The sequence below is a fragment of the Coregonus clupeaformis genome, unplaced genomic scaffold (genome assembly GCF_020615455.1).
Source record: "Coregonus clupeaformis isolate EN_2021a unplaced genomic scaffold, ASM2061545v1 scaf2698, whole genome shotgun sequence".
NCBI lineage: Eukaryota > Metazoa > Chordata > Actinopteri > Salmoniformes > Salmonidae > Coregonus > Coregonus clupeaformis.
This window is the reverse complement of record NW_025536152.1, coordinates 53,144-66,805: the sequence shown is the minus strand read 5'-3', so window position 1 is coordinate 66,805 and position 13,662 is coordinate 53,144. Positions and strand designations below refer to the sequence as shown.

The 13,662-nt window shown below is 44.7% G+C and overlaps 2 protein-coding genes across 4 annotated transcripts in view; both read left to right on the top strand.

Moving 5' to 3' along the window:
• Positions 1–1,356: 1,356 nt before the first annotated feature.
• On the top strand, positions 1,357–9,939 carry LOC121558980 (aspartyl aminopeptidase). Its single transcript, XM_041872267.2, is given in 17 exon segments — positions 1,357–1,466; positions 1,836–1,926; positions 2,349–2,437; positions 2,591–2,687; positions 2,690–2,703; positions 2,973–3,030; positions 3,033–3,097; positions 3,271–3,395; positions 3,677–3,761; positions 3,927–4,034; positions 4,125–4,202; positions 4,863–4,946; positions 6,049–6,209; positions 6,855–6,894; positions 7,153–7,254; positions 8,915–9,082; positions 9,671–9,939. Coding segments are annotated over 17 exon segments (1,422 nt in total). The 5' UTR covers positions 1,357–1,460; the 3' UTR covers positions 9,722–9,939.
• A 1,413-nt stretch (positions 9,940–11,352) lies between these two features.
• The window catches only part of LOC121558992 (receptor-type tyrosine-protein phosphatase-like N), a 28,361-nt gene continuing 26,051 nt past the window's right edge, over positions 11,353–13,662 (top strand). For 2 of the 3 annotated variants that reach the window (XM_041872291.2, XM_041872289.2), the window contains exon 1: positions 11,354–11,590. In XM_041872291.2, coding sequence (XP_041728225.1) covers positions 11,515–11,590 — 76 coding nt within the window. In that variant the 5' untranslated portion in view covers positions 11,354–11,514. Of the gene's footprint in view, positions 11,591–13,662 lie in introns of all 3 variants that reach the window. The other variant, XM_041872290.2, reaches the window with a different exon arrangement.

Here is a 13,662-nt window from a genome sequence, read left to right as displayed (position 1 = left end):
ATTGACTTTGCATAAACTTAATGTAATTGTCAATAAAAGCATTTGACTCTTATGGAATGCTTGTAATTATACTTCAGTATACCATAGTAACATCTGACAAAAATATTTCATAACACTGAAGCAGCGAACTTTGTGAAGACCAATACTTGTGTCATTCTCAAAACTTTTGACCACGACTGTACAGTCTCACTTCTGAAAATAATGCACCCTTCCTCTCATGAGAAGCCACAGGGTATCGTTTCTAAGGTTATGGAGCCATCTAAGGTTATGGAGCCCCCCCCCCCATTTGTTCTCACCTCTCAGAACTTCATAACAGACCAAATTCGGTCGGTGTGAAAGCTAACCTAGACTTGTGGCGCATCCCGATTAGCCTACAATCACCCATTAAAAGGTGGAAATCTTCCCAATCACACCATGGTGAATGTGGTACCTCAGTCCAATCGGGTGCGTGGCGAGTTGATGTGCTCCTTTTGGCCGATTTCAGCCACATACTTTAGTGGTGGCCATTGGTCTTGAGTCCCTCCAGGATGTAACCGTCTGAAGCTGAACGATGCTGTATAAGCCTGTTGATGCACATTTTATGGACTGTGCATCCTAATAGCTCGTTGCTTTTGGTGACATTCAACAAAACCAATAAGGAGCAGAAAAATGTGCATGTTATGACACCTTCCAGTATCTCATAATAAAATGGATGATCTTTTCTAACCTGTGCTCCGTTACTTTAGCCTTATCTGTGCACCCACCATTACTCGGCTCCATCTCTGAGGACTGGAGAGGGAGAGGGCTGGGGAGGAAGCCTGGGTGACTTCTATTGAAGTTTTTATCATACCAGACTGTTATGTTAAGGGTGGTTCAGCCATTCAAATGTCAATTTTCTAGTTTACCGAATCTGCTTGCTGGCTGGTTGTTGTAGTAGACCTGTTATTGCACAATCAAATAAGGAGGGTTGGGAAAGCTTTCCCTGGAGGTTGACAGTGGATGTTGACCTGTTAGCAGTGATGGCCTTTCATCAAGAAGATGCAGCAGGCAGCTGAGCCAGCACTTGACCAAGGATGCTGGGTAGCTGGGTGGGCAGCTAGTATACTGATGGAACTGATCAATCTGCACTGCAGCTTGAACTGGGGAGATTGATGCTGGGTAACGAAGGATTGGTCAAGAATACGTTTATAAAATTGTTTTATCCTAATATATGTGATCTTGTTAAAGAAGTTGAATAGGTTTACCAAGACTGGTTAGCCTATTTCAGAGCATTTCAGGTTGTTTCCTCAACAATCTCTGGCCACGAAACATACAAGGCAACAATGTTGTTTTACCTCCTGGCCAGCAGAGGGCAATACCACGTTCCCCTCCCTTCAAAATACCCATTGTTAGATTCTACATCGGTGGTTTTTACTAAATCTGTCAGAGGTGTTCGTGTGCTTTACACCGGGTCCAGAGTTTAAAAGTCCTGTTAAACATTTATGCAGGTAAGCGCCATAAATTATGATTTTGCTGTTGGCATATTAGTAATTGCAGCTAGCGCAGAGCAGTCTGGTTTGACTTTTGGAGGCTGCATTTGCCGTGTCTACTGCATAAGGTTAGCTATCTATTCGGTTTTGCTTGACAATGTCTGTGTCGGCTGGCTAGCTAGCAACGATTAGTTTACTGTCTATTCACCAGTCAGCTAAACGTGGCTTCTGTTTTTGGACTAATCATACAGCTATTCCAATGTTATAACGCTGACTCTTGCTGAATTGTATTTTGCTTGCTGCTCAGTAATCTCTCTTTCTGTTTCGCCTTTGAGTGCAACGCGGTGTCGTTCATGGCATGTAACGTTATCCTTCTACTTTCCCTAGTCACTGATCATGAAAGGCTCAAAGGAAGCTGTGCAGACTGCTGCCAAGGAGTTCCTCCAGTTCGCGAACAAAGGAGTGTCTCCATACCACGGTCAGAAACAAGTCATATCACGTCGTGACACAAGATAGGGACAAAGAGAAATACTGTAAATCCTGTGTCAATACTAAATACATTTGTGATCAAGCGCATGGAGCATTGGGAGACTGACTGATCACCTTCCATGGCCCTTGATCTTGAGATAAGATAGATATCTTGCAGGCGGAGGGCCTCTTTCTGAACCTGTACTGATGTCCGTTTTGTTGTGCAGCCTACCTTTGCACTCTGATCCATGTACAGTCCATTCACACTAACCTTGGCCTAGATCACTCCTGAGATCTCTCAAAGCCACCCTGTTATCAGTCAATGAATTGATATGTCCCCTGGTTTCCCAGGTTGTAACTCATAAAAGGAACGAGGTGGCTTGAAGTCAATGTCCTGCTCTTTTCTTTTCACTCTCTCCTATTTGTGAGCAGTGGTTGAGGAGTGTAAGTCTCGTCTGCTGGGGGCTGGCTTTACTGAGCTGAGGGAGACTGAGCAGTGGAACATCAATCCTGCCAGTAAGGTCAGTCAGTACACAGAGGTTCCAGTCCCACCCTGATCTACACAGCTTTATAGGGCTTCATCGTATAGGGATCAGACCTAGGTTCAAATAATATTTTTCTTTCAAACTGTGCTTGATTGAGAACTAACTACTCCTCTCCTCTTCTCTCAACAGTACTTTGTGACCCGTAACTACTCCTCCATCATCGCATTTGCTGTGGGCGGACATTTCCAGCCAGGCAATGGCTTCACTATGATTGGAGCACACACAGACAGCCCTGCCTGAGGGTAAGGATGGAACTCTACACTGGGGATGCACTGGGCAAAGAACTGGGTCATGTTCATTAGGGACAAAACGTTTTGAAACAGTGAGGTAATGTCTGAACTTGTCCATTTTTAAGAACAAATATTTTAATTTTCTGTTGCAAAACGATTTGCTACGGTGTACCCTACTGAACACGCACCCAGGGCTAACACCGCCAACCACTGGGGATAGTAGGTCATACATGGATTTGGTCGCTAACTTGACACCCTTCTCTCTCTGTGTGGTTGTTCAGATTAAGCCACGGTCCAAGAAGACCAAACAGGGCTGTCTGCAGGTCGGGGTGGAGTGCTACGGGGAGGAATCTGGAACACCTGGTTCGACCGTGATCTGACCATCGCCGGTCGTGTTATGGTCAAGGTATGGCAATGTAACCCTACCCATCTAACTCTTCATTCACAAGTGAAACATTAAGGTTGGCCCATTCTTAGGTTTATGAACTTGCATGAACTAAGTGTTGAAGTGTGCCTGGAGAATGGAAGTGTGTTTGTGAGAGGACCTTACGGGGGAGTTGTTGTGTTATTGTGGTGCAGACTGGAGATAAGCTGGTCCATCGTCTGGTGCACGTGCCCCGGCCGATCATGAGGATCCCCCACCTGGCCATCCACCTCCAGAGAGACATCAACGACTCCTTCGGCCCCAACAAGGAGAACCACCTGTGAGTCCCGGATTGCATCTCAAAAGTCTTAACCGGCTTCCTCTCCTTGCCGCCTCTCCTACATCTGCACTGATCTGACGACATAGGACAGGTGAAGGCAGTATGGCAGGAATTCGCTTTCACCTGTTCTGATCTTTCACATCAGTGCAGTTGAAGGGGAGGTGACCAGGAGCGGAGGCCACTTGAGACTATTGAGATACACCCCTCAAGGGGACCAGGAGAACAAACATGAATTTGACAGAACAATGAGTGTTTAGTAACTGTGTGTGTGTGTGAGACAGAGTGCCCATCCTAGCCACTGCTGTGCAGGAGGAGTTGGAGACTGGCTGCTGTTCCACTGGGGATGCCTGCAATGCCACCACTGTTGTAAGACTCTCTATCCATATCTCTCACTGTACACTCTACAGTACTAGATACAGAGTCCAGTGTACTACACACACAGTAATTCACAAACACAATCTCTTGCCTTACTCAACTTCAGTAGGCCTTCAGGACGTTTCTCCATCTCTCCCCTCTCTCTCACTCCTCCAGGCAGAGAAACACCACCCGGCCCTGGTCAAGGTGCTGTGTTCAGAGCTGGGCGTTCAGCCTGAGGCCCTGCTGGACTTTGAGCTGTGTCTGGCTGACACTCAGCCAGGGGTGAGTCTCCTCTCCTCAACACCTCCACCCCCTCTGTTGTTAATGACATATTTTACAGATTACTTACACGTGTGTATGTCTGCTGCATAGGCAATTGGAGGTGTGTTTGAAGAGTTCATCTACTCCCCCCGTCTGGACAACCTCCACAGCTGCTACTGTGCCCTGCAGGTGCGTCTCCTCTCCTCCCACTCAATACTCCACCTCCAGACACTAACACCAGCCACCTCAACAACAGGTCTCCTTCTCAAAGTACATAAAGATCTGAGAGTAGGAACCTCACATCTTTTCCTCCAGTGTGAGAGGGGCGAGAGGAATCAGAACATGACTACCACCATAATGTGACCTTCCTCTTTAACCTTAACCTTCATTCTCCTAACCTCTACTTTCTCTTTAACCTTAACCTTCATTCTCCTAACCTCTACTTCCGCTTTAACCTTAACCTTCATTCTCCTAACCTCTACTTCCTCTTTAACCTTACCATTCATTCTCCTAACCATCACTTCCTCGTTAACCTTACAATTCATTCTCCTAACCTCTACTTCCTCGTTAACCTTAATCTTCATTCTCCTAACCTGTACTTCCTCTTTAACCTTCATTCTCCTAACTTGTACTTTCTCTTTAACCTTAACCTTCATTCTCCTAACCGGTACTTCCTCTTTAACCTTAACCTTCATACTCCTAACCTCTACTTCCTCTTTAACCTTAACCTTCATTCTCCTAACCTCAACTTCCTCTTTAACCTTAACCTTCATTCACCTAACCTCTACTTCCTCTTTAACCTTACCATTCATTCTCCTAACCTTTACCCTCTTCTCCTCTGTCCACTAGGCTCTGATGGACTCCTGCAGCCCTGGAGACTCTTTGGCCAAAGACCCCAACATCAGGATGGTGACTCTGTTTGACAATGAAGAGGTCGGTCCCCCAGTCCTGTGTTGGCTAAAGTCCTTCTGTGTAGAGCTAGGGCCTCCTTATCACTGGCCTATAGTTATGAACTGGAACTAGGACCCAGAGTTTTCTGGTGGTCAGGAAAAACTCCTGGCCACATATTCACAAAGCATCTCAGATAAAGAGTGCTGATCTAGGATCAGGTCCTCCCTCTGATTCATTATCATTTAAAAGGTACAACTGATCCTAGATCAGCACTCCTACTCTGAGATGTTTTGTCAATATGGGCCATGACCCTCTGTATATCTAACCCAGGGCTCTCCAACCCTGTTCCCGGAGAGATACCGTACTGTAGGTTTATACTCCAACCCTGTTCCTGGAGAGATACCGTCCTGTAGGTTTATACTCCAACCCTGTTCCTGGAGAGATACCATCCAGTAGGTTTATACTCCAACCCTGTTCCTGGAGAGATACCATCCTGTAGGTTTATACTCCAACCCTGTTCCTGGAGAGATACCATCCTGTAGGTTTATACTCCAACCCTGTTCCTGGAGAGGTACCATCCTGTAGGTTTATACTCCAACCCTGTTCCTGGAGAGATACCGTCCTGTAGGTTTATACTCCAACCCTGTTCCTGGAGAGATACCATCCTGTAGGTTTATACTCCAACCCTGTTCCTGGAGAGGTACCATCCTGTAGGTTTATACTCCAACCCTGTTCCTGGAGAGGTACCATCCTGTAGGTTTATACTCCAACCCTGTTCCTGGAGAGATACCGTCCTGTAGGTTTATACTCGAACCCTGTTCCTGGAGAGATACCATCCTGTAGGTTTATACTCCAACCCTGTTCCTGGAGAGATACCATCCTGTAGGTTTATACTCCAACCCTGTTCCTGGAGAGATACCATCCTGTAGGTTTATACTCCAACCCTGTTCCTGGAGAGGTACCATCCTGTAGGTTTATACTCCAACCCTGTTCCTGGAGAGGTACCATCCTGTAGGTTTATACTCCAACCCTGTTCCTGGAGAGATACCGTCCTGTAGGTTTATACTCCAGGAACAGGTTTGGAGAGCCCTGATCTAACCGGTCCTGTGGGCTAACACTTAACACTTCCCCCTGTGGCCTGTAGGTGGGGTCAGAGAGCGCCCAGGGGGCGGCGTCCAACCTGACAGAGCTGATCCTGAGTCGTCTGTCCTCCTCCCCCACCAACCTCACAGCCTTCCAGCAGGCGGTGCCACGCTCCTTCATGATCAGCGCCGACATGGCCCACGCCCTGCACCCAAACTACCAGTCAGTACCATACAGTAACCTGTCAATCCTCCGTCTCCATAGTAACACTCCAACTACCAGTCAATGTGCTGTTACTCCTCATAGAAATGCCATACTAACATTCACACTGTCTCTAGTAACACCCCAACTACCAGTCAATGTGCTGTTACTCCCCATAGAAATGCCATACTAACATTCACACTGTCTCAACCAGTCAGGTTCTAGAACAACATCCCAACTACCAGTCAGGTTCTAGAACAACATCCCAACTACCAGTCAGGTTCTAGAACAACATCCCAACTACCAGTCAGGTTCTAGAACAACACCCCAACTACCAGTCAGGTTCTAGAACAACATCCCAACTACCAGTCAGGTTCTAGAACAACATCCCAACTACCAGTCAGGTTCTAGAACAACATCCCAACTACCAGTCAGGTTCTAGAACAACATCCCAACTACCAGTCAGGTTCTAGAACAACATCCCAACTACCAGTCAGTGTACAGTATGCCTGGGGAATAATAGTGTCATTCATTTATCATATTTATATCATATTAGATATATCATTGACTGCTGTTGTACTGTTTTTGTGCCGGCTGGGACCAGAAGACAGTTTGAAAGATGTTTGCTGTGTTTATGGTTTTAATCGACTTTCATTTTCAACCTAGAGAGAAGCATGATGAAAACCACAGACCAGCCTTCCACAAGGTACAGAGCTCTAATCAACTCCCTCAGCAACACACTGAAAACACCCATTAGAACTGGTGGAGATATTGTTGGAATCTTCTACAAAACATGTCTACAATCAGATTTAGATTTTGGTCAAATGGTCATGATGGTCCTGTGTAATGTTTGTGGCAGACATGCTATAAATTATTTATGTATGTTTTCTATGCAAATATCTGAAGTCATAGGGTGATTGTCTGAATGTCCTCCCACTCTCTCTCTCTCTCTCTCTCTCTCTAGGGTCCTGTAATTAAATTCAACAGTAACCAGCGCTACGCCACGACAGCTGTGACAGCCTCCATCTTGAGAGAAATCGGCAGTCGTGTTGGCGTGCCTCTTCAGGTAATTGGCGAGTGTGTGTGTGATTTGTTTCTCTGTGTGTTTGGTGGACTACGTGGGTTTGTGATCTTGTTTCTTTGTCCGTCTTAAATCCACTCTGCAATGAGCACATCTCCTAGCAACGCAGTGCTGAGGTGAAGACTGCTTAGAAAGTGTAGTGGTGTAGTGCTGATTTAAACCAAGCCTTAGAAAGTGTAGTGGTGTAGTGCTGATTTAAACCAAGCCTTAGAAAGTGCAGTGGTGTAGTGCTGATTTAAACCAAGCCTTAGAAAGTGTAGTGGTGTAGTGCTGATTTAAACCAAACCTTAGAAAGTGTAGTGGTGTAGTGCTGATTTAAACCAAGCCTTAGAAAGTGTAGTGGTGTAGTGCTGATTTAAACCAAGCCTTAGAAAGTGTAGTGGTGTAGTGGTGATTTAAACCAAGCCTTAGAAAGTGTAGTGGTAGTGGTGATTTAAACCAAGCCTTAGAAAGTGTAGTGGTGTAGTGCTGATTTAAACCAAGCCTTAGAAAGTGTAGTGGTGTAGTGCTGATTTAAACCAAGCCTTAGAAAGTGTAGTGGTGTAGTGCTGATTTAAACCAAGCCTTAGAAAGTGTAGTGGTGTAGTGGTGATTTAAACCAAGCCTTAGAAAGTGCAGTGGTGTAGTGGTGATTTAAACCAAGCCTTAGAAAGTGTAGTGCTGATTTAAACCAAGCCTTAGAAAGTGTAGTGCTGATTTAAACCAAGCCTTAGAAAGTGTAGTGCTGATTTAAACCAAGCCTTAGAAAGTGTAGTGGTGATTTAAACCAAGCCTTAGAAAGTGTAGTGCTGATTTAAACCAAGCCTTAGAAAGTGTAGTGGTGATTTAAACCAAGCCTTAGAAAGTGTAGTGCTGATTTAAACCAAGCCTTAGAAAGTGTAGTGCTGATTTAAACCAAGCCTTAGAAAGTGTAGTGCTGATTTAAACCAAGCCTTAGTGTAGTGGTGATTAAACCAAGCCTTAATGTAGTGGTGATTAAACCAAGCCTTAGTGTAGTGGTGATTTAAACCAAGCCTTAGAAAGTGTAGTGGTGATTAAACCAAGCCTTAGTGTAGTGGTGATTAAACCAATCCTTAGTGTAGTGGTGATTAAACCAAGCCTTAGTGTAGTGGTGATTAAACCAAGCCTTAGTGTAGTGGTGATTAAACCAAGCCTTAGTGTAGTGGAGATTAAACCAAGCTTATGGGAGATACCAGGGAGATGGAAAAGAGAGCTTGTGCCTCTTTAAGAGTAGATGATAAAGGAGTATTCAGCTCCCACAAGGACACATTATTCACCTCAGAGGCTTTAGACACTCAGTGCCTGAAGAAACTACAGAACGACGGCTCTGGTCCATTTCTCTCCCTGAAGTACGCACTCATTCACCCCCACTATGGACTCAGAGGGAATGGACTGGTGTGAAGCAGAGATGCGGGAACAACAGTTCCAGTTCTGACACCTTGAGTTTCCCCACACAGCTGACCTCTAATTTATACCGGTGCGATTAATGGTCATCCATGGCACACGCTAATGTTTCCGAAGGACACCAATAAATCTGAATGCAACAATACATTTGAAAGGGTATTTTTTTCCACAGATGCTTCAACTGTACCTAGTAAGCATGTGTTAATTCCCTACCCTCCTGACCCTGTCTCTGTGGCCCCAGGATGTGATGGTGCGTAACGACAGCCCCTGTGGGACCACCATCGGCCCCATCCTGTCTTCCCGCCTGGGGATCCCCGTGCTGGACATCGGTGCCCCCCAGCTGGCCATGCACTCCATCAGGGAGATGTGCTGCACCACAGGAGTGCTCCAGTCTACCACCCTATTCAAGGTACTGGAACCGGTACTAACCCACTCCAGGGTTGGGGTCAATTCCATTTCAATTCAGGAAGTACAGTCAAATTCCAATTATCTTGAATGTTTTGGAATGACCCCAAACCTGACCCACTCCATCACACTGATACCCTTTTCACACTGCTGTTTCACTATGAGCCAAACTGAGCCAAGCTGTTCTGCCTGGCCTCAGTACGCCTCTACTGTAGTTGCTGGACAATGTGGAAGGGAAATATCTGAGCCAGCACAGCACGATAGTGTGAAAGTGGTATCAGACAGTCAGTACATTCTATGGGTCTCATTGTGTTGGGGTTGTAATCTGACCACAGATGTAGTGAACCATGGTCTGTGTCTCACACTATGTTGGTGTATGATGATGATCTGATATGTCTTCCGTCTGTTCTTACCAGGGCTTCTTTGTCTGATGTCTTCCGTCTGTTCTTACCAGGGCTTCTTTGTCTGATGTCTTCCGTCTGTTCTTACCAGGGCTTCTTTGTCTGATGTCTTCCGTCTGTTTTTACCTGGGCTTCTTTGTCTGTTTATACCAGGGCTTCTTTCTCTGATGTCTTGCGTCTGTTTTTACCAGGGCTTCTTTGAGCTCTTCCCCACTGTGAGAGACATGGTGACTGTGGACTAGCCTGGGCACAAGGACACAACGTGGACAGACGGACAGACAGAAGGAGAGACAGATGTCCTCCTCTGGTTCTCTCTATACCCTGTATTCTTTGTATACTCACATGGCACACAGTGCTACAGCAGAACCTATTGCACACATTCAGAGGCAAGGAAAGTTCCTTCAAATGATGTTTCTGATGAACTGAAATGGTTTATAAAATAATAAATCTTTAATCTACACTTCCCTTCTCCTTCCCTTGTTTTTGCTGACTAATTCTAATACGGAACTGACTAATTGGTAGAGGTCATAGGATAAGTTAAGATGTACTTTAATGTCCATTAATTTACATAGAGCATACATTTGTCTTTATGCTCACAACCCAACCCCCCCAGACACACACACACACACACACACACACACATATAGCCTGAAAGGCTGGACGCAATGGGTCAGCTGCAGTGCAGCGCCCCTGGACCAATTATATGGGGTTAAGTGCCTTGCTGAAGGGCACAACGGCAGATTATGATTTTCCACACTTTTCCCGTCTTGAGTTGGGATTCGAGCCGGCAACCCTCTGGTTAAGGTCTGCTTCTCTAACCACTGCCTCTTATGTTGCACTGGATCTCAAATTCAAATAGTGTTTGAACCACACTCCATAGTACCTAGTGGTGAAACATGCAATGTTGTCAAATATACTGAACAAAAATATAAACGCAACAAACAACAATTTCAACGATTTGTACTGAGTTACAGTTCATATAAGGAAATCAGTTAATTAAAATATCAATATTAATTTAAATATTAATTAGGCACTAATCTATGGATTTCACATGACTAGGCCCACCCACTTGGGAGCCAGGCCCAGCTAATCAGAATGAGTTTTTCCCCACAAAAGGGGTTTATTACTGACCGAAATACTCCTCAGTTTCATCAGCTGTCTGGGTGGCTGGTCTCAGACGATCCCGCAGGTGAAGAAGCTGAATGTGGAAGTCCTGGGCTGGCGTGGTTACATGAGGTCTGCGGTTGTGAGGTCGGTTGGAAGTACTGCCAAATTCTCTAAAATGGCGTTGGAGGTGGCTTATGGTAGAGAAATTAACATTAAATTATCTGGCAACAGCTCTGTTGGACATTCCTTCAGTCAGCATGCCAATTGTACATTCCCTCAACTTGAGACATCTATGGCATTGTGTTGTGTGAAAAGAACGGCACATTTTAGAGTTGCCTTTTATTGTCCCCAGCACAAAGTGCACCTGTGTAATGATCATGCTGTTTAATCAGCTTCTTGATATGCCACACCTGTCAGGTGGATGGATTATCTTGGCAAAGGAGAAATGCTCAATTACAGGGATGTAAACAAATTTGTGCACAAAATTTGAGCTAAATAAGCTTTTGGTGCTTATGGAACATTTCTGGGATCTTTTATTTCAGCTCATGAAATATGGGACCAACACTTTACATGTTGAGTTTATATATTTTTGTTCAGTATAATTACAGGGGAACTGAGGAATACATGGTAAGAATTACTTTGTTAATTTCTCCCAGTGACCTATGACGCAATGGTGAGTCTCCCAAAGGTAAACCAGCCATGCAGAAAGACTAAACCCTTCCGCTCCTGATCCGAAGCCGCGCGCATCCCGGGTTTTACACATTTCTCTCCTCAACACTTGCTGTCGCACGCACAGTTGGTGCACTTCTGCTGCCGAAAATCCACGTCCTTCCTTTGGAGTCGGAGTGGATGTGCGGCATTAGAAAGACCCTCCGATAGTTGACAGGGATCATGAGGGTTTAAAACGGCACCGCTGAACAGCTCTGTCATGGGATCTCAGCAACTGTGGAGCGTGCTATGTGTGATGACGGTGTGCTATCAGATGGGGATGTCAAGCAGATACGGTAAGGGAGAAAAATGAACTGAGTCACTCACAGAGGCAGGTAACAGGTCTACATGCACAGACGTTTAGAAATCTCAGCCAAGGCAATAGCGTAGTGCGTAAATCAATGCAATATATCGACGGGGATCATTAGCCATATTCTACTGCTTACTTCAAACTGTGTTTGCCAGAATAGCAACTAAGAATATAGCCACATTTACTAAATTATTTTAGTATTCACCATAATGTTTTGCATTTCTGTGCATTGTAGCAGGCAAAACTAGTATAGTGTTATAAACATTTATAACGTGAATTTACTTATACATTACAAATGTTAAGAAATTGAGAGATTCAGACGTGATTAAACGTAATTTCTGGATGTCTGTTATGTTTGTTCAGGCTATTGGAGGCTATTTATGTAGGCTGAATATGAAATTGCGTCACCTGGTTTGATTGGCGACTTGGGGCTATAGACTTCTGCTTGGATTGAATGATGGGTTTGCGAAAACAGCGTCAGATAGGCATGATTCATCATAGCTCTTCCCCCGCTATAATAGTGGAGGAAGTACCAGTAATAGCCCGCTGTGCCCCACGCCTAGGCTCGGCGCGCTAAATAAAACACAACTGTTTGAGAGCGCTTCTTCACAGTATTCAAAAGTCAGAAGATTAGGGTTTGGTTTTTGTGTCACCTACGCGTCTGGTGTTGTTTTTGCTTTTTGTGGATGACGATGTCATTTTGATTTGTGTAAAATGCACTGCGCTAAGTTTAATTAACATGCACTTGGCTATTGATACAATGTCAACACAATGAAATGTAATGACAACAACCTAGGCTACCACTGTCATTATAGGTTTACCAAGGCCCATTCTGTAATACTGCGATTACAGCCACCCACTTGCTTCCCACACATGGCCCCGCCCTCCGGCTGGTTAGTAGTTCAATTACTAAAGTTGTATCATGTTCTAATGTAGACAGCCTACTGCTGGCAGTTTATCAATGCAGGCTGCAAGCAATCCTACGACCTCAAACTTGACATCAATCGCGCCTGCGCGCTTATTTCAGCACCATGGACAGTGCATACAAACTCTACGTCAATGGCATGTGCGTTGGTTTTAGCCAATCGTTTTAGAGCGGTGGACAGACGGCCCACACAGACAGCGCTGATGGTTCAGAACAGTGCGCTTGCTTTCTGTGTCGATGGCTGTGGAGGCAGACAGGCAGGCACACACACTGCCTGTCCACTGACGTTAACACAGTTCTGGTGAGACATCGACCTGACTACCGTTAGTTCGTCACACTAAAGAAAAATATATTGCTTTGCCACCTTTGATTTCCAGCTGTTCTACGCAGTTGGTTATCTTGTGATGCAGTTATTGCTTACTTTTACCGTTTTTGTCAATCGGAGGAGAATTATATCTTATCTAACTGGCTATGACTGCCTTCTTTTGACATGCCGGTTTGTGGAGTTAGTAGAAGTGAAACAGTAGGCCTAGGCCTAATATTGTGCAGGTAACTAATAAACTAATAGTAGCGTACTACTGTGTGTTCTAGTGCATTGGTATTCAGTGCCCCCTTTATATGGGTGACTCACCACGACGAGCTATCCCACGTCAAATACCTGTCGTCAGAAACTGAAGGATCCTTAATTCATACGGCTTCACCCCATGTGAATAAGCAGGAATGAGTGAGAACTGCATACATTATAATGTATTTGGACATTTTGTTGGATGGCCAGACCAATTTACTGGCACAACACTAACAGAGCAGAAGAGCCATATATACGTGTATGTATCAAGTATAGCTCACCTATTCTGATGGATATGAATCATATAATGATAGTCTTTAAATCCGGTGGTACTGATGGTTATGAATCATAAAATGATAGTCTTTAAATCCGGTGGTACTGATTGATATGAATCATAAAATTATAGTCATTAAATCTGGTGGTACTGATGCTTATGAATCATATAATGATAGTCTTTAAATCTGGTGGTACTGATGTTTATGAATCATAAAGTGATAGTCATTAAATCCGGTGGTACTGATGGTTATGAATCACATAATGATACTTGTTAGATCTGGTGGGGTGTTAT